At 28.8% G+C, this 23,030-nt stretch overlaps 1 protein-coding gene across 1 annotated transcript; it reads right to left on the bottom strand.

The window, feature by feature from the left end:
• Positions 1–513: 513 nt before the first annotated feature.
• LOC149055934 (glutamate receptor ionotropic, delta-1-like) lies at positions 514–23,008 on the bottom strand. Its single transcript, XM_089226759.1, has 7 exons — positions 22,902–23,008; positions 20,601–20,741; positions 19,600–19,740; positions 14,337–14,455; positions 11,602–11,822; positions 5,588–5,862; positions 514–1,529 (listed from the first exon to the last, which is right to left on the bottom strand). The coding sequence occupies exons 2-7, from the start codon at positions 20,699–20,701 to the stop codon at positions 1,205–1,207; spliced, it is 1,182 nt and encodes a 393-aa protein (XP_089082885.1). The 5' UTR covers positions 20,702–20,741; positions 22,902–23,008; the 3' UTR covers positions 514–1,204.
• Between the last annotated feature and the right edge of the window lie 22 nt (positions 23,009–23,030).

The following is a 23,030-nucleotide window of genomic DNA, read 5'->3' as shown; positions in this document are numbered from 1 at the left end:
GACTAACGTATATAATTATTATTTGAAACTTTAGTCACATACTATGATCACACGGCGTTTAGGATAGGCTTTTTTGCTACACCACTGACTTGTTGGTCTGTTTCCCTAGTTTTATAAAATGCTTGGATAATAGTTAAAACTTTAATACATCAAATTATCATAATCTAAGTAAACGAGTAAAAATCTATGTACAACCTAGGTGAAATAATTATTCAAATTAGTAATTCAGTTTTTTACATTTTTATCTGTTTTGATTAAAAATCTATAAATTAAAAAAATTATTTAAAAATACAAAACGATAATGTTTATCAAAATAAAAATTAACTATTAATAGTAATTATTCTAAACGTTTTCTTAACCCGAATGAGAATTAAATAGAATAGGTAAGTTAGGAATCGGTATTATATAAATATCATAATTCTATATTACGCAAACGGTTTATTGTATTATGATATAATATTTAAATCTTTAAAATTAGAGAAATTTTAGAGTAGAAAAGACAGATTGTTGAAAAATGTTTAAATACTTCTTACAGTCACATATTATACACAAAAAAAAAAAAAAAAAAATAGTACTTTATGACTAGCTAACACAATTGTATTTATTAGTATATAAACAATTTTTATTTCTAAATCTCATAAAGAATATAAAAAAATTGCGTAAAAAACATTAAAATTGCGTATCTAAAAAGGGTGTTCAGAGAAGTTAATAGTTCCTAAGGAGTGATAAGTTAAAGTTTTGTCTTAAATATATAATATACGTATAACTTTATGTTTATGGATCTGACCTCACTACTATGGTCAGAACTTATTTAGTTTAAATTAAATCAAAAGTAACTTTTAGATTATTTTTTTAAGTGCTCTTGACCAAATCTATGAAATAGTTTTGAACATGCTTAATATTTAATAGGTATTATTACACGTATATCATAGACGTTTTATACATTTTTCCGACTGAAAGTATTTAAAATCAAATTATTGTAAATAATAAAATACTCCAGTGATTTCGCGATACTACTTGATGGGAAGCAAAAACTCCCCCTCACCCCTATAACCACCCCTTCTGAGAATATATGATCTGTATTAAGGTTGCCGTGTATATAGTGAAGCCAAACCCCTACGCACGATTCGGAGGCCGAGTACGTTTATTAACTTAAATTGGGACTAGAATTTGGGGTGTTATAAAATATGAATAAATGGCACCCTTAGCTCTCCCGCGGTTTACGCCAACGGGTACCACCATAAGAAATAACACGACCGTTGCTTTGGTTGTAGTTTCGCCAGTTTCGGTTAACGTGACGAAATGGAGCCAGGCCAACGGATCGGTTTGCTCTAGCGATGACCAGTTCGGCGAGCATGATAGCAGCGGCAACGGCGACGGACAAGCCAAAAATGATGAGCAATCCAAGTACGTGTCCGATGGTCACTTCTATGCTGTCAGCTTCCGTGATCGTCCAGTCACGGAATTCCCGAGATAGCCATTTCTTCTGTAAGTAGTCCACCACTCCGTTGGTGAGCAACGACACCATACTGCGCAAGAGTCGATAATATAACCGTTAAAACCATATACATTCATATATAATATACACACATATATATATATATATACATAGTGCAGACAAGAATTAATTTTTTATATGATAAATTGTATAGTCAGAAATATATAGCTAGAAAAATTCTCGGGTATACCGTATACGCATCCTTTTTTAATTACATATAGGCGACAATGGTAAAAATTTAAAAAAAATATATTTTTCACTTCACTCGAAATTGTTATTTTCTCCGCGTAAGTACTTATTTTGCAAATCGTATATTCAAGTATAGTTTGTAAGGAGGTCATTTTGGGATATTTCTTGTAGCATCTTTGCATAACCAATTTAAATTACCTGAATTATAAATATTTGGACATAAAATATTGGGTATTATGTTTGGTGGTTTGATAATCACCTGATATCTTACTAGATGAGTACCAACTACCGTAAGTTTAAAGATTCCCAATATACCACTGTATATATGTACCTACTGCACTACTGCATTACTACTGCTTACCTTAAATATTAAATACTTACCCCATTATTTTGTGATTATATTGATTACTAAGAATTTTTACATTTATTCAATCGATAACGGATTAGCAAATAGCCATAGTTATTTAAAATAGGTACAATGATCAGAGTTTATTCCTAAACAAATATTCACGTATTTATCGTCCATAATTATTGCAGTGGACATAAAATTGCTTGATCGCTTTTCTTTTGACGTCGTGCCAATTACGTTTTAACAGTACATTCCTCACATTTGTATTCAGACGGTAATTAGGTATCTTATAGATATATATTGCATATCTTTTGATTAGCGATAACCACTCTAACTACTACTTTGGGTTAGAAGAAAATCCAAAAAGTAGTATTGTGGTATAGATTATTCAATATAGTCACATTTAAAGTAATAATTGATGTGAAGTTTTATCTTTTTTAATTTTAACCTTAAAAGTACCATAGTTTCCAATGCGTTTTGGGGAGTGGAAAAAAAACGATAAGATCGTGGCCGATTTCTGATTGAAATTTTGAAGTGAAGGAATCTGTTACAGCAGCAGGGTGGCGTAGGGTATATCGGCCTTTATAATATGTAAACTGCAGAGTTTTCAATATCTACTATATTATATAACATAATATATGGGTCGGCGTCACTGCAACAGCTGCCTATAGACTTGCGTATATTATTACCATCGTAATAATATAATATTAAAATGGTGTGACACCCACCGTTATGGCGTTATTACTTATTGTAAAAATATTATATCATATAGAAATAGGAACGAACTAAATTCGATACGAAAAAAATACTAGCATACGAGCATACCATATGAAGAAAGACCGAATTAAATTATTTTTTATTTTTCATCGAATCTGAGGGTAGTTAATAGTACAGTTTTGATAATGTTCTATTAAATGTAGGCCGTAGGGGTTGTAAGTGTTGAGGTTTTGGAAATTTGTAAGATTTAGTTAAGCTTGAACAATAATTTATTAGGCAAATTCGTAGATTCAAGATTTAATTTACCTTTTATAAACCTATATATCTATCACAAATAGCTTAAGTGCGATTAGCTAATAACTCAGAAATTGAATTCCACTAAAATTCCTCTTCACTCTTAAGAGGCTTTATAATATTATACCTACTTACCACTATTACGCCTCTTATTAAATTGTCGCTTGTTCTGTACTTTGTGATTACTATTATTTGTTATCGGGACGTTTTATCGATTGGTCGGCCGAATAGTGTAGCTGACAACTGGTGTTGATATATAGCTATAGGTTATAATAGTGTTATTATATTATTATTAAATCACGACGCGGAACTCTATCTGGCGGACGGATAAGGTCTGTGGGCCGGAACCGATAGTCGAGCAACGGATCGCGCTAGTTTTCTCGCCCACACACCCGAATTGAAGATGTTGCGGCGACGGCGAACGAAAGGCTAAAACCCACCCGTAGAACCATATCGGTAAGTAGGTAACTCACACGATATTATAATACCACAGTATTATTTTCGATCAGACTTTTTTTATTTTCACGTGTGCGCGATCAGCGAAAAATCGTGAATTTCCGTCGCCGGTACGATGTTATTATTATTGCGCAGAGAGGTGTATTACTATGTCGAGAGCGAAAAAAATGATATACGATATTTTTTATTCGAATTTTAAACGACGGTAGCGTGTCGTAGCTGTTTCTCTCGGCACCTCTCGACATGTCCCCGTGGGTCGAGTATAGGTTGACCGCTTGTGCATAACTATATAGTCTAATACCATTATATAGTAGGTAGGTACATCATAATATGTAATATATAATATATATATATAGTATATGATATATTGTTTTCTATATAACGTGCGCACAGGGTAGTTTTTTATTTTCCAAGTGGGTTTATCTATTTATAATACTGAGGAATCTTGTGAAATATTCATATTTCTGTTTGTTTTATTCTTCAATTTTATTTTATACAGTTTTTCACATAACCGTGCTACTATTTTATCATAAAAATCGTCCGATATCGCACTGACAGGCGACAGCATTTATATTATATGATTATTGTTAATTGTTAGAAGTCGTGATTACATAGATTGTATGAGTATACCTACAGGTGGGTGTCTAGTCAAAATTAATATTCTATTATATAATACATATTATGAAATAGACAAGAAAAATGTTAAAATTCTTCGTCAGTTGGTAGAATTAAAATTGTTATGAATTTATGATTAATGATCCAATGTCTGGTAAAAAACATAGAAAATCATTCAATTTTAAAAATTACTATTACCTACCTGTAATTGTTATTATTATCATTTATGTGTTCGTATTTCAAGAAGTCGAATGCAGTTTTTAATTATAGCAAAACAGGTATAATATAGGCTTTGTTCTAACGGACAAGTGTAAGTAGCTACTTATGTGGTTTAAACCATTGTAATTAATAACTAGATGTCTAGGTATATGAATAAATACGCGTAGTAACGCGTTAATATCATTTCGTAGTCGTGTGTAAACGTCAAGGATAGTGAATTTCCGAAACAAAAATCATTTTAATATTTTCTTCGGTATCAAGTCATAGAATAGTGTCGAAACGGTTATTATATTATTTGACAAGTTGATGCGGTTGTCGGTCAATATTGATAATATACTCAATTCAAACCTCAACAGCACCTAAATATAATATATATTTGCATATTATATATATATATATATATTGTAATTAGTGGCTTGTGGGTGAATGTATCGCAATATAATATGTGATTTATATAAAATATGGATTTTTTTCATTTATGACAACCCAAGTCGTGGTGGAGTGGTAGTTGACAGGCGAGCATCAATAATTAATGATATTCGCGCCGCGCCCTTGAACGAGATATAGATGATTACAGAGGAGACATAGGGACATCATAATAACATTGCGTGAATTACTAACTACGCCTGATGCGTCTGCTGTACTATTGTAAAAGTCAAACTAAACTCGCACTTTTTACTGAGATTTGGAACCTCACGTTCACAGAAAAAATTGAATTTGAAAATGTTGTGTTTCGTGTAGAAATAATAAAGGGATTTCTAAGAAATAAAATAGCGATATATTTAATAAACGAATAAATGTAGTGGTTAAAATATTATGATAACGGGCTATATGGTAGGACAAAAGTTCAAAACCAAAAAGTACGTAATACTTTTGGAAAATCTCGCGTTGTTTGAAAACCTTGTTTCATGTGCATAGCTCATATTACAGCTTTGATATGCGTGTTATCCTTACCGACATAATTTTTTTTGGTGTAATGTAAAGATGAATGACTACATAATTTTTTATGCTACTGCTAAAAGATGGCCCGATTCTTCTGAAGTTTGTTGATTTCGAATCAATTGATGTTTATAGCAACAATTTGGTAAGTTTATTTAAAATACACTTGTAAACATAAATTATTACATTGGGCTTCTCATTTTATTTTTGTCCTAGACCTCAAAAATTCCAAAGACGACCCTGAACATATTTTGCATCTTTACACCGTGTTTTTTGTATTATTATAACTCCATAAGTATAAGTTTACTTGCATCTCATTGATCTGGGATGTGTACGGCGATCCCTTGACCGTCAACACTGATGCGTAGGCAACCGCGTGACGACCGGTCACTGACATTACTCGACACCCGTTCTGGTGACTCATAGCCCTGGCCATCACCATAGGTGTCTCTAACACCAAAATGGTTTGATCGCTGCAAACCGACTTGGCCATCACTTCGATGTCACCGAACTCGTACTGGGGGCACGGTGGCTCGTTCACCACTCCCAGCCACCGGTCCATTATAAACGCATCCGTCTCGTTTGCCTGCGGATATAATCAATAATTAACAATAATCAGCACTAAACTGAAGTGTAACTGTAAATAGTAGTAAAATCTTTATTAAATAATTCTGAGGTATGGTGGCTAAATGATTAATAAATAAATAAATATTAAATAAAATAATATTCAATTTAACTTTTAATGTTCGGTTGGAGTTCGATAAAATATTTGAAGAGTTCGGTTCGGTTCGGTTTCGATTAAAAGTGTATAGGTTCGAATCTGTTCGAGTTCGTTAATTTAAAGAAAAGTTCGGTTCGGGTTCGGTTCGACCTTAAATATTATGGTTCGTAACATCTCTAAAATATATACTATATTAATTATTTTATATTGTTGAAACCTGATAAAAATTAATGCAATTTTTATTTTTATAATATACCTACTGATTTGTGTTTATTTAATGTAATATATATTTATATTATATTATTCTCTTAATTGATATTATAATAGGTTTATTATATAATTTACCACGCTTTTAGAACATTTTAAAGTGAATTTCGTGAATCATCTTATAATATAGTTCCTATTTTGCATTGTTTATAATTATATATTGACACCAAAAAATTACTTAAAATTATATGTAATAAATACGTGTTTAGGAAAAGCATCCAATAGGTGTTTAGTTTTTGTGTACAAATATCTATACTATATGTCTATATCTATGGGTTAGTGAATGATGTGAACAAGAGATAGAAATATATGAGTGTACTAACTTTCCTAATATCGTGTATACTTGAAATAAAATAAAATATTCATATGTAAAAAAGTTTGACTTTTAATCATCCATTACCCAGTATGATCAATTTCGATGAGTTACTTGTTAGGTTAGTGATAGTACTAATTATTGATTATATATTGAGATTATAATGATTGTTTTTGGTTCAGTACCTACGCGTTTAATAATAACCGAAATACTTCAATTAATTTAATTCTTAACTTTGTGAAAAACAAAAACATTCCATGTTTCCATTATAGCATATTGTATTCACTTTTACAATTTAATACTTAGTATTATTATTATTAAATTTATTATTTAAACTATTAACGCTTAAAAAAAGAAATTGTGACTTACGATTTTTGATTTTTTTTAACTACAATAAGAACAACTCATAAGAAACCTTGTATTAAATTTTCAAGTTTTTTTGGTCATCAGACATATTTTTATCAAGATATTTGATACAATTTTCAAAATATTTAGATTTTTTTTGAGCTGTTTACTGACATTTTAATTTTTCGACTTCTTTAGTTTTTTTTTTCTATAAATATCGATAAAAATGTATTTGTTGGGTTGAAAAGCTTGAAAATTTAATACAAGGCTTCTAACACATTGTAACAATAGCAGTTTATGTCATAACTAAAGACCAGATTTATTCGTTTTTACATATCGTTACTGAGCCTATGCAGTTTATGAGAGTAATGTGGATGATTCGTTCAATACTGATATATATATATAAAGAAAGGGGATGATTATCCGGAAAATATAAGGGATGATTATCCGGAAAATTAGGGATGATTATCTGGAAAATTTAGGAGACGATTATCCAAAAATTTAGAGGATGATACTCCGGGAAATATAGGGGATGGTCATTCGGAAATTAGGGGTGATTATATGGAAAATTTAGGGGATGATATTCCGGGAAATATAGGGGTTGATCATCCAGTAAAATTTAGGGGAACATTATCTGGAAGATATAGGGGATGATTATCCGTAAAATTAAGGGGATGACTATCCGTGAAATTTAGGGGATGATTATCCGTTGCATATAGGTGAAGATTATCCCTGAAAATATAAGGGACGATTATTCAGTAAAATTTAGGGGAACATTATCTGAAAGATATAGGGGATGATTATCCGTAAAATTAAGGGGATGATTATCCGTGAAATTTAGGGGATTATCCGGAAAATTAGGGATGATTATCTGAAAATTTAGGGGATGATTATCCGGAAGATATAAGGGTTGATTATCCCGAAAAATTAAAGAAATACTATTATAGAATTAATTTTATATGTCACATTGATATCAAAATTTAAAAATTTAGTACTCAAAATAATGATGTTAAATTGATATTATGAAAAAAATTTAAAAGGATTATTATTGGTTCTGAACAGAGTTATTTGAATTTACAATTATGTTTTTTTTAAATGTTTTTTCTCTGTATACCAGGTGATTCATTTATCATAAAAATTATTAATGTTTTAGAAAATATTATTTTACTTAGTTTCAAGTTGTTTAAAAACCAACATTTTTATTAAAAAATTAGATTTATAAATATATTTTATCCTTATCATTTTTTAAGTTTTTTACTTTTTTGAATGACAACATAGAGTTTTAATTTCATATTCCAAAGCTGAATATTTTTCTAAGTATTTTGATTCATGCAAATTGAATTTAGGACGAGTAGTTAATGAGTTATAAGTATTTAATGCTTAGACAAGCGGAGTAGTGGACAAACATTTTGCGGGGTAACCCCGTACCACTCCACTCTGCCAATCTTTATGAATCAAAATACTTAGAAAAATATTCTGCTTTGGAATATGAAATTAAAACTATGTTATCATTAAAAAAAAAAACTTAAAAAATGATAAAAAATATTTTTTAATAAAAACGTTGGTTTTTGAACAACTTGAAACTATATAAAAAAATATTTTCAAATACATTAGTAATTTTTGAAATGATGAGTGTTCAATGATAAAAGAATCACCCGGTATAAAACTTGAAAAATATTTTGAATCATGTTGAACTATTTAAAGGCATATGAAATTGAAAATTAATTAAAAAAAAATTTTTAAGTCACAATAATTTTTTATGATAGTAATTTTGACAAAATTCGTAAAGTACAGTGTGCTATTCGTTTTATTGTATCATTTTATTCGTTTTGGAAATTCAAATTAAATTGTTATGAGGATTTGATATTTAAATTTTTAAAACATTGGATTTTTACTGGATTTCATATTTAGCAATTTTCTTATTTTGGTGTAACTCTAAAAAAAAAACGACCGCAGATATTTGAAATTTTAACTGAATGCATTTTATTTTTGTAATTTTATTGTATTGTATTATAATTTTTTTTGTGTTTTATTGTTTAATATAGGTATTTTCTATATTTGATAAATTTTTCAAAATATTTAGATTTGTTTTGAGCTGTTTTATTACTGACATTTTAATTTTTCAACTTTTTTTGTTTTTTTTTCAATTAATATCGATAAAAATTTATTTGTTTTTTGAAATGTTATTTAAAAAAAATTAAACAGATTGTTATTAGCCAGTTTTAATTTTTTTATAAATTTTTTTTAATAACATTAATTATGATTCAATTTATATGTAACAAACTATTGTATCTTATACAACTTTATCATAATATTATGCAATAATACCTAATACCTATGTATGTAATAATATCAAGAAACAATTAAATACTTAGATTTATTTGCATTTTTATTTATTGTTGCCACTTTTAATCTGATATGTCGTAAAACTCATTATTTCCAAAAATACAATCTGGTGATGGTATAAACTGCAATAGTTAATAGGTATATTAACATATTCAATTTTATTTAAATATTAGTATACTTAGACATGCAATAACAGAAATGTTAAGATCCCTAAATAATTTTGGCGTTAGTAAAATAAATGCTAAATTGACCATACTGGGTAATGGATGATTAAAAGTCAAACTTCTTTTTATAGTTTTTATATATAAATTTTTATTTTATTTCAAGTATACAAGATATTAGGAAAGTTATTACACTCATATATTTCTATCTCTTGTTCACATCATTCACTAACCCATAGATATAGACATATAGTATAGGCATTTGTACACAAAAACTAAGCACTATTGGATGCTTTTCCTAAAACACGTATTTATTACATATAATTTTAAGTAATTTTTTTGTTGTCAATATAATTATAAACAACGCAAAATAGGAACTATATTATAAGATGATTCACGAAATTCACTTTCAAATGTTCTAAAAGCGTGGTAAATTATATATTAAACATATTATAATATCAATTAAGAGAATAATATAATATAAATATATATTACATTAAATAAACACAAATCACTAGGTATATTATAAAAATAAAAATTGTATTAATTTTTATCAGGTTTCAACAATATAATATAGTATATATTTATAGATATAACGATATTATATAAATACTGTTGTTAAAAACTGATTTTCTGGGGCGTGTCGACATCAAAAAAATCTGAGTGTGGTCAATCAAATACAAACCAATGACGCACTAAATATTGATTATGAAAATGTCTGCAATGTCTATTATTTACAGTGGTAAGGAGGGGAGAGTTTCTAAGAAAACGTTTCTCCAGTCCCGTACACGGAAAACCGATTTTCCGAGGTGAACTGACATCAAACAAATGACGTAGAAAATCTGGTAAAAGTGATATGTTGTGGTGGGGGGGTGGGGGGCTGGGGAAACGTACCTACGTAACCAAATGGCTAATTCAAATATTTTTAGAATTTATAATACACAAAGTTCCAATGGTAGAGGTAAGGCAGTAACATTCCTATTATAATTTTTATACATTTATTTTACACTGAACACGGCATCTATCTCAGGTTATGAAGGAAATTGAAGCAGAAGGCGTCCCATATAGATATGATGATGGTTTTTCTAATTCTAAATTGAAAATTGAAAAATATTTTATATTTCATATTATATACAGGTCAATTTGATACTAATTTAATATCAAACAAACATTAATTCAATATTATCTGATGATAATAAAATGCTGAAAAAGGTTAGTATTTACACAAATTTGAAATTCCACCAAAAAATGCAAACGAAAGAAGTTAGGCCGTTAAGGTGATTTTTGTGTTATTATTTATATTTGAAATATTATTCATATTAGTGTTTGTCGAATTGTTTTTTTACGTTTTAAATACATAAATACAATATTCATTTCGACCATTTTTATGCAGTTGTCACTGGTCATTGGTCAAGCAACGGGAGATCTAATTTTTAATCGTTTTGGACGCAGACAGATATTAATTATTATCCACATATTCGCTTTTTATCGCTCGATTTTTCTTTTCATTGTGTATTTTTAACGGAAAAACACTCCAAATATTGTTTTTAATAATTTTGAATAAAGGTCTGTTTTTCGATTTTATCTCGAAAACAACCCATCAACGTCATCATGTAAAATATGTGTGGTTTTCAAATTTAAAAATGTAGGTGAAATAATTTAATATTATTGTTTTCATATTGCGTTGCAGCAAGTGATGTTCATAGTTCATAATATTTACTGATATACTCGTATATTGTATTAATTATTAATATATACTAATTAAATATAATATTTCATTTATTCTATGTATATGTATAACAAGTGGTAGTTGTCATAAATTTTTGAAATCTTAGTGTTTTAACATGGATATTCTTATATTTTCCTGATAATCACAAATTAAGTTGTTTCTTTATATTCAAAGAAAATTAATAAAAATGTCAATACATTGAATAAATTAATAAAGTATACTTCTCAAAGAATCTAAATGATTCGTTCTATTGCTTCAAGCAGGCAGCATCCACAATTCAAAATTATGAACTTATTACTTTAAATCGATATTTTTGTTTTATTAAACGCTTTTAGATTTAACTTAGATGACCGATATGGTGATATCAAACCTTTTGAAAGTCGTATATGGCGGCGTTTTCTTTATTATTATTATAAATATAATATTATAATGTATATAATTACTTTGAACAGCAGGTATCCAAAACTGTTGCGCCGCACGCACAGCACGTGAGTGCGCATCCTGGACAGCGAGTCCAACGATGGTATAACTAGGTCGGACTTGTCAACGGTCAATCGGGAGAACAGCACGGCTGAGTACGACGCACTTATGCACAATCCGAACAGTAACGTAACCCAGGATACGACGCGCACAGAACAGGCGTTGGCGTTGACAGTGTGAAGTCCTACGAATAATAATGATAATAATGGTTTAGATGATGAATTTTGTAACTACTGACCACTATGAATCTAAGAAAAATTACCCGGGAAAGAAATATGCACAGAAAAAATGCCCTAGGAAATAATACCTGAAAGAAAAAATACCCTTGGAAATAATACCCAAAATCAAAAATATCCAATGAAATATAGGTAACCCATTTTACATAAATATTTGAAAAAAATAATAATTATTATTATAAACATATTAATAAGTACATTAAAATAAAATATATATTTTCATATTTGATATTATTTTGAGTAAATTTAAAAAAATTGAATACAGATACACAAAATAATATTTATCATAATAATATAATAATAATTCGACAACTTTTATAAAATAATATATATTTTATATTATGTTAATAATTATTAATATCACAAAAAAATGAATACAGTTATATAAAATAACATTTGTCATAATTAAATAATAATTCGGCTACTTGTATATAACAATAAACGAGTGTTAATAATTATTAATATCTAAATCAATTTTAAGAAACGTACTAACATTGGGCAACTAATATAAAATAATTAAAAATATATTATATTATGTCTATTTTAAATGTTTTATCACATAACTTGCTGCAAGTAAAAAGTTATTTATGGTTTTATTACCATTATTATATTTAGTAGTTAATATTTTTAATTTATTTAAATATTTTCATTTTTTTTTTTTTTTTTTTTTTGTGGGGGGGGGGGGTGGTTGTCCTATTTCTCTTTGTAACAAATGCGTTTTGTTAACCACGACTTCTAGACGCATTTTTTCAATTAAATGTCATATGGATGGATATGTTTGATTAACAAGTTTAAAAAAGTGATGATTTTATCCTTTTGTTTGATTGTTTGTCCGTTCATTATCATTTAAAGTGATTAAATGAACATTCCAAACAGAAGGAGGTAATAAAGGAGCCGGAATGTTTTTAACTTTAATTATTTTATTTTTATCTAATATTTTGGAACAACCATTTATGTATGTGGATTCAATATATTTTACGAGGTCTGTCGCTTCATCCGGCATAAGACTTTTTAAAAATTCTAAACCATTAGGAACATCAAATATGCTATCCATCTAATATACTACAAAATTGATTAAATATTTCATTTTGTCTATAATGACGTTCTAAACCTAGTGTTTGGATTTTACGATGTGATGATACTAAATACAAATTACCACCTTTGCTTTTGTATACTTTATATTGGATATTATTTTCATCGGTATTATTTCCACAGGTATTTTTCTACTGGGTATTATTTCCACGGGAATTTTGATCAGTGAGTATTTTTTACAGGGTATTTTTTCCATGGTTACTTTTTCCTCGGGTATTTTTACCGATTACCGACCACTATCATTGTACACATTAATATTAATTTTAAATATATTAATTGCAGCAGGTAATATGGCCGGTGTTGGTTTTTTATTTTTTATTTATGCCAATATTGATTTATTCAAATCATGTGCTGAAAGATAAATTAAACAAAAATCCTAAATTTATAATTTGCTATAGCATGTGCTAATTCAGTGACCGAACTACGTATTTTGGATCCCTGGGAAATATTTTAGGTGGAGCATACATTTTTTTTCTCTGCATGCTATAAAATTATGAAAAACAAATAAGTAGACATGCCCCCCTCTGACCATGGGGCCATGGTAGTGTCCACTACCTAGCGCCGTCACTGTGTTAATAGTTAATTGTTACATTATACTGTTAACATAAATATTACTTAAATAAATGGAGTTGATATCCGTAATAAAGATTCTCATTATAACTGCATGTTATTATTATTATTATTACATGCTGTGAAAACGATATAAAATATGTTTAATAATACGTAGTATACGTATGTAACTATAAGATAAGTACTGTCTAGCTCTAGAAATTTGTTTTAACTTTCAAATTATTTATAATATAAATTATAAGCTGTATGCAATAATCATGATATTATTTTGTTATTTTGACTTATATCTATTATATTTTTAATATTTTACCTAATATAATATGCAAGAAGTACGAAATAATATTTTCATTTTCTTTAACATTTTTTTTTTCTGTCAGTGAAATATAGTCAAATGTCTATATATTAACAACATAAAATTATGTTTTAGTAATTTATATGACATTTTTTTTTTAGTTACTATTAAGCCGCGAAACTGTATTGCAGTTTGAAAATCAGAAATTGACGTTAGAACGTGGACAACAAACAATTTATGATTGAGTTTTGCAGAGATCCAGAGAATATAGAGACTCGGAGATAAAAATGTACCTCTTTCGTATACCTACTGTAGGTATTAGGTACACGTATTAACAATAATTTACATTTTTGAGTTGTGACACTGCGATAATTACGACCGTGTGTTTATTGTTTCGGAGGTAAACTATATACGATTTATCACGGGTGCTAAAATCGCCTAGCACCGCTTCGATCTATGTCTGTGCGCGTTTTTCTATACACATGTAACACATGACGGATATAGGTACCTTGACTGCAAATCGATCCCCATACGATGAAGAAATAAGATATAAGGCTAGGAGATTCGGTGGTCGATTGCTGCTGCAACTTTAACACGGGTACGTCGTCCTCCAATGGCATTATATGTCTGAAACACAATAACTATAGGTATATTATTCGTGACAATATTAGTGGATATAAGATGTTTCCAACTATTTTATACGCTATACATGGGTACAGGTCAAATCGATAAGATTTTGCTAGTTTACCATCAGCTGTTTCATATCACCTATTCTCCACTATCTTTCGTTAAAAAAATCTCATTACGCTATCGATTGTACAGAAAAAAGTACACCTACATCGATTTATTTCCATATAAAATGATCATATTTTAAGCATACGTTTTTCAGTCTCGTGCCATTCATCCTCTGAATTATTAAAAAAAAAAGATGGAGCACTTGCTTAAAACAATCGAAAGACATGTCATTCTTTCTAATCGAATTCTGGTAAAAAAAATAAAAATAAAAAATGCGTGTATATTATTGTCAGGGTTCGGGACTTATAACACTAAAAAACACTAAAATGTGCGGTTAATATGACCCGATAAACATTAAAATATGCACTAAAAATGAAAAAATTAGCACGTAAAAAGTCATTAAAAAAGGATTTATTTCATATAAATATTAATAAATATATAAGCAGAATAAATTATTATTATTATATTTTTTGCTTGTTTATCGCTAATATACATCACACAAATCAAAAAAGGAAATGTTAATATTAATAATATTATGTCGAATTGATAATATTTTGATGAACGATGTTCTAGAATGAGAAATAAAGGAAGAAGTAAAAGTGTACTGTTTGTTTTAAGCGGAAAAGTTCGAATTGTCAGGTGGACTACACCTACACGCCAAACCTCTGAGCGTGCTACAGGATCCTAAGATCCTGGTACAAAGCTTACGATCACCCTGGAGGGGTGAAAAAGGTCCGTCACACACACAAGCTCATAAACACACTCATACATATATACTGGGCTATTGATTTTACCCTTCTCTGATAATGTACGGAGACCCTTTTGTACGGGCATTATACGAACATTTGCAAAGGTTACATTTGCATATTATTGTACCGGCTTGAATAGATTCGTCTTAGTATATATTTTACATATATATTGTATAATACTCGTTTCGACCGACGAACCGTTTAAACCGAATGGTCGAATGGTTCGATTTAGGTTTGGTGTAATAATTAAACCAGATTATCGATAATTTTTATGTGGCACGTAGCACAATATTCTCGAGAACACAATGGATCTATATATTAGCTGACCATTCAGTGGAGGCATCAAACCACTGTTTAATTTGTTTGACATAATATTCTATTACGAGAATATGACGTTAAATTTTGTAACCAATATCAGTTCTAAAAATATACCGTCAATAGAAGATTTATAATATTATTCATTTTGCTACATTTAAAATTCTAAAACGTTGAAATGTGATTAATCTAATATATTTTACAGTTAGACGTGTGTCATGTATGATATATAACACAAATATTTTATGGAACCGTTGTTTTTAGTTAGAACTATTAAATTGCATTTAACAGCACCGCACACCGCACACGTGAAAAGCTTAAATAAATAATCCTTTTTTTAAAACATTTCTCTCGTATAAATACATTAAAATAATATTCATACATATAGCTTGTGTTTAAGTTATAATTTATTTAAAACTTTGTTGTAGATATACATAACCTACATAACCCAAATAGCATATACACAAACGGTGTATTTACCTAAGTTATTTAAAGTTTTGATAAGACAAGTAAATATTTATATTCCCGCAGATCCATTGATGTCTTTACGGCACTAGGCACTGAAATTAAGGATGAATAGCAACTTAATTATTAATGATAGTTTTATTCAATTGTTTACTTTTAAAGCCGTAGTTTGATACAAAAAAAAAAAATTAAACAATTTATTATTAATATAAGTTGTACTTTTTCACACGATATGATGTATTTTTCGGTATCGTTTTAATGAGTTCGATCTGTTTTAATTTTTTTTATGTTGAAAACCAATATTGTGCAATATTATATCGTTGGAATTTTACAAACTCAAAATTTTAATAAAACTGAATAAATATTAATTTAAATTTATCACTAAAATAATACATATTAGTATATTACCTATTATATTCATTTTTATTAAAAAATGTAGGCCAGTGGGTAGCTTTGCTGTTCATTATAAAGGTGTTATAGGTGTTGAGTAGGTGGGTTATTGTAATTGATGTGTTAGATTTGAATTCGATGAAAGGTATATTATCATTGTATACGAAACACTATCTGAGCTGTATGACAGCTTATATAGAGCAAATATTTTCATACCATATTTTAGATTCTGAACAAAGTGATGAATGTATTGATTTTACAATGATGTGTGTGTTTTTTTTTTGTGTGTGTGTGTACAGCATAACTAGGTAGTAGAAATAATGCTTCAATTTCAAACTTTGGGGGTGGTTTCTGGTGTAAAAGTGAATATCCTTGGTGCATTATAGAGGTCAAAAGTAAACATTTTCCAACAGTTTTCAAAAAACTCAAAAAAAATGACAGAAAAACGGGAATTTTTACGCAAAACCAGTTTTCGACCAAATCGATTTATTAATTATATGTTTGTAATTCAAAAAATAATCACTGTAAATACTTGAAATTTTCACCAAATGTTTATGTTAGTGTTATATATATACAGTTTAATTTTCAAAAAATTTTTACTTTTTTTGAATTATTTATAGACAACTGAAATTTTCGATTTTTATGAGAATATTTTTTTGAAGTGTCGTGTCGGTAAAAAAACTTTGGATGACCAAAAAAACTTGAAAATGTAATACAAGGTTCCTTATGAGTTGTTCTTATTGTAGCTAAACAAAAATTGAAAATCGTTACTCACAATTATTTTTATAAGTGTTTAAAGTTCAAATTTTTACGAAATCCGTCGAAAACGCGAAAATTTGCAAGTAATTTTGAAGTTGAAAAATCATTTTTGTGTTTATAACTAAGGATTAAAAATACAACACTAAGTTTTCCGTAAGTTTTACTTCAAGTAGCTATAGAGAAAATTCGAAGCATCATTAAAAGAAAAATTTTAAGTGTGTTTGAATTTTTACGAAATATCGTTGCGCGATAACGATTTATCCTGAAACGATTTTAAATATTTGTTATTATTCAAAAAGTATAATTCGTAGATACTTGAAAATTTTATCAGTTATTTAGATTGGCATTTTCTTTACATGATTTAATTTTCAAAATATTTTGACTCTTTTTGAGATATTAATAGACAACTAAAATTTTCAATTTTTCTGAAAATTGTTTTTTTTTTAAGTGTCGATAAAATTTTTTTGGTTATAAGTTATTCTTATAGTTATTAAAAAATTATAAGAATACATAGGCACAATTTTTTTTATTAGCATTTTAAGTTAAAATATTTACAAAAATTCGTCAAAACCATGAATATTTGCAAATTAAATTGTAGTTCAAAATTCATAAAACTGTTTGTATTTATATCTAAGATTAAAAAATTCAACACTAAGTTTTCCATAAGTTTTTCTTCATAAAGCTATAAAGGAAATTTGAAGCGTCATTATAGGAAAAATGTTTTGAGCGTTTGAGTTTTAAATTTTTATGAAATCGCGTAACGATAACGATTTATCCTCAAAACCGGGAATATGTATATTTATGATAATATGAATTATGATAACTACATGCAATGTTTTCGGAAAAATTGATTAACCATGCCTTATGCAAAATGCGTCCTAATTGGAAAATAAAATACCTTCAAAATAGAATACCTATATGACAATATTTAAATATAATATATCCTATATAGACTGACAAATCATCTCCGTTCAGAATTGTTTTTCGTATACAATGATACCTATCATTGCATTCAAATCTAACCTACCCTAGTCAGAAGTCCACCCCACCACCTAATGTAAAGCAAAGCGACATCCACTTACCGGCTTTTTAATATTACTATTAAAGTAGGTAATTTATTTCACTATTAGTATCATACGGAAGGTTGATTACTCGTACATGTTTACGAGAACATTGTATTTATTATATAAATTAATATTTAATTCATAAAATATAGTATATCGCTATAATATGTTACTGTTGATTTTTGTTTCAATAACTGGATACCCCCTAGGTACCGTAATAGAATAATGTGAATATATTAATATAGGATAGGAGTGGTGTATAAATAGTAGCTATAGTATAGTGGTTATAGTTTAAAATTAATCCTATTATTTTGAAAATGTCAATAATAAATTATGATGTAAAAGCTCCACTAATAATGTTTTTGAATTGTATCCAAATCATAAACATTGTTATTCTTTGTTTAAAGATATAATTCTTGTAAATTTTAAATTTTGAATCTAATGAATTCTGTGTTTATAAATTTTTCGATGACAATACTATTATCTACCCATGATAAAACCTTGTTTTAGATTTTAAATTTTAATTGTAAAAATTGTTTCAATTTTTATTAAAATGTAAACTCTAAATGCTTATAAAAAAATCGTTCTTTGGTAATAAATTATGTATATCTTAATATTTTTAAAACGCTATTAAACCTGATTTTTAAGATTTTTGATCTAGTGAAATTATCTTTATCGATTATATACAGAAAAAAGCTAAAAAGAGAAGGCAAATTCCTCATTTCTATAAATAGCTCTAAAAGAGTTAAAATATTTTAAAAACTCTATATTTTATGAAAAATGTTTTTTTGTTTATTTGTTTACCTATTACAAAAACAAAATCAAATAGATTTTATCAAAAAACTGGAAATTTTTATTTTTTGCCCCACCCCCGCCTTAAAATATCAACTAGTTTGATTTTCCTATAAGAAAAAATGCTAAAGTAGAAAATCTAAGCATTTTTTTGCATCTATATCGTATAAATATTTTTTTTTGCCGCCGGTGAAGGGAATAAAATCGATCAATAATCGATTCGCTACGACGGTCATAAAAACTCATAACATTTATGACTTGTAACTGCAATATATTATATATTATATTGGTACTATAAGTACCGACCTTTCTCTCAATAATTCTCGCGTGACATCAGCAGCCTAGATATACATAAATCGCCACCTCAGCCTACTTATTTAACAATTATAGCGGAATACAACGAGATAATCACAAAACTGAAAATGTAACTGCATATCATACAAAAAATTTTACTTTTAAATCATTTGTTATTATTATTAAGCTTTATCATACTACAGCAGACCTGATTTTCATGACAAACCACATGCATACGACGATCACGAACATCGTCAACAAGAACGCAGCCCATACTTCCGGACTCCAGGTTACCAAGTACGACAACGAAGTGGCCCGGTTGACGGTATACTTTGCGTAAAGTTCGTACCTGCAAGACCAAGCAGAATTTAAGGCCAGGTTGATTCTATATGATTAATTTAAATTGGAATTCACACATGTATAAGACTATACGGTTTGCAATGAACATACCTAGTATTATTTTAATTTGTGATATTAAATTATAATTTTTAATATGCGTACACGCATGTCGGCATGTATATTAATATTATATAATTGTTTTTCAAATTTCGTATTTTAATAGTTTCTACAACGTTACAATAAAAATAAAAATTTTCAATATTGCCCTAGTCTTGGAATTATGTAATACACATGTTATTATTATTATTATTATTATTTCCTACGATTTTTATCACATTTACCATTTACGTATTGTAAGTAGTTGTAGTACACACACATACACCAACGTGATTAACTCGTTCACGTTCAAATGGCTTTCGTGATATTGTATATTATTATTATGTGCGTTCGAGATTTTACGGTATTGCGATAAATAATTCATAGTATATAGTTATAGCACTTATAATATGTAGGTAATGCATTATTCGTTGCAATAAAATTAAATGCACTTGCTCAGAAAAAACACGTAAACAAAAATATTAAATATAAGAATAATGTATATACCTATATTATACATATTATATGTATACCTAGTATGCCTACGATCGCATTATTGTACAAATATATGGCGATGTAGGATGTTGCAGAAATCGCACGTACTGACGTACTTATAGATATTAAATATTTTCCAACGAAAAAAGTGAACAATTTATAAAATGTTCGAAATGACGAGCGCTACTGCTATGAAAATAATTACCGTTTACCGTAATAAAATAGGTACTAAGCATATTATAGTATAATATGACGAGCTCGTAATTTACAATAACGTACCACGTTTTGAAAATTGGAATTGAGAAGTCGAAATCCTGTACGTCAATAGTGGTGACCACGATCGGCACCAAGAGAATGTCACCGGTGTTTTCTTTCAACATTGATCTACCCGCCTTAAAGTCTCCTTGCACGTAATTGCTCCTGCTCGCAAACAGATGTAATCATCTTTTTTAGTAGACATATAATATATTAAATAACACATTAGTATCATATTTGAGGGGGACAGTGATTAGACCAAAAATCCCCCCCCCCCCCGGAAAGTAGGGATATGTTTTGTTATTATTATTGTACACAATTATCAAATATAAAAAACGGTATTTAGATTAAATACAGTTCGGTCACAAGTTCACAACGTTCAATGTGAAAACAGGTACCTACTTTGCAATCGTCTGCCCTCCGTTATCGTCGGAAATAATCATTTGTCCTTGATTAAACCGCAATAATATCAATTTTACCTAATAATAATAATGTCATCTATATGAATAAATCTCAGAAAAACGGCATCGCGGCCTACAAAAAGAAACTTGTCCAACACATCAATTTCGCCTAGTTTAAATGGCATTTGGTTTTTATCTCACCAAATCGTTGCGCCTTACTCGACACTGATGAAAACAATGTATTCACCACAACCACGAATAACACGATGGAAGATCCAGACTGCTTGCCTCACAAAAATCACAATATGGATCCTCTGGCCACAACCACGTCACATAAAAAAGGTAACACAAACTTATCTGATTTCAACACTGTCCTAAAAAACAGCACTAGTCCAAATGGTTTCACCTGCAGTAAGTCTACTCTATTATATCTTTATATCTCACTAGCTGTACAACCCTCAGATCCTCGTATAGTTAAAACACAATTATAGTTCATTTACGTGAAACTAAAGCTAGTTTCCATTTGTAAACCCCTCCTAGTCACGAGTCATCGTCATAAGACGAGCGAGTGTATACCAAATACCGAAATAGTCTCGCTAAAAGCGCTTTATGTACCTTAGACCACACCGCGAACTTCAAGGGATGTCCAGCATTCAAGTCAGCATTTAAAAAGTCTTCCTCAAAAGTTTAATCAGTCAAAAACTCTTGATTTCAACACTCAACCCAGGAACAAATCATATGCAGAAGCCACCAACAGTCAAAATATGAACATAGACCAAATCTCCAATATCTTTTCAAACTTTATAACAACTCTTAATTCATTAATTTCCAATTTTCTCCAGTTCTAAATGCACTAATCGCAAAAGGCACTATATCTATCCATAATCCGTTATCATTGCACAAAACTAGCTATTATAGATATAAAATCTTATCCAGCACTATATCACCAAATTGGAATTTTTAAACTGTATACATTAACTCGCATTCTTATCTTAATTTTCAAAACTACCAATATTACCTATGCTATGTTACTGAAATTATAATTTATAATATTAATAGGTAATAAAAATTGTACAAAAGCCAATACTTGTAAAGTTGTAACAGTACGTAATGTGCTGAAATATTTTAATTTACTATAAATAAAAAAAATTATTTAATACAAGTATAAAATGGATATCAATTTAAAAATAATAATTGAGAGGTTGATAATACATAATTATATATAGACGTCAGGGGGAGTTTTACATGTTCTATTATATCTTATTTTACGATATTTTAATTTTTAAGTGAGTTATGGGTATGTAAATTATGAATATTTTAAAATGTTCATAACTCACTTAAAAATTAAAATATCTTAAAAAACCAACGAGAGAATACAGATAATGTTGCTACCTAAAAGTTTGATAATAGGTGGATTCACTCAAATATTAAAACTGACAATATCCTATTGAAACTAGCAAATGATAATTTTCTAGGTCGTGCGTGTGTAAGACGGAGACAACACATGCGGGTTAGACGTCCTCTTAAAATTAAAAATTACATCGAACGTTTTGCGTTTAACTACATATATAATATCTAATATATTATTATTTCTGATTTTGTGCATATACTTACACACACTAATACTCGTATATATATAACCTACACCTACGCGAAAGATACACATTTTAATATTGGCATTAATTACACGTCGCTAGTTTGGCAATACAGTATGTACAATGTACATACATAATAATACGTGTGTACAAACCAGTTGTCATAATAATAATAATAATAATAATAATGTCATCAACGCATCATAACCGCGGTCGTATGCATGACGAATGGAGATGAACTACAGTACTTTATACTCATATGTATATATATACACTTATTATACATATAATACGCTAGACACACACACACACACACGCATCAGTATTACCTGTCGTTATTTGCTTGACATCGATTTATCGGTCTCGTCGGGGAAAAAAAAAAATGGTAAACACCTCGTTTCACAATTTAAAATTCGCAAACACACGCGTGTATAATTGCCCGACGACATTTATATATA

Source organism: Diuraphis noxia, unplaced genomic scaffold (genome assembly GCF_037042655.1).
Source record: "Diuraphis noxia isolate RWA-SAM2 unplaced genomic scaffold, SU_Dnox_SAM2 contig0004, whole genome shotgun sequence".
NCBI lineage: Eukaryota > Metazoa > Arthropoda > Insecta > Hemiptera > Aphididae > Diuraphis > Diuraphis noxia.
The sequence above is the reverse complement of the archived record's forward strand: the minus strand, read 5'-3'. Positions and strand labels throughout refer to the sequence as shown.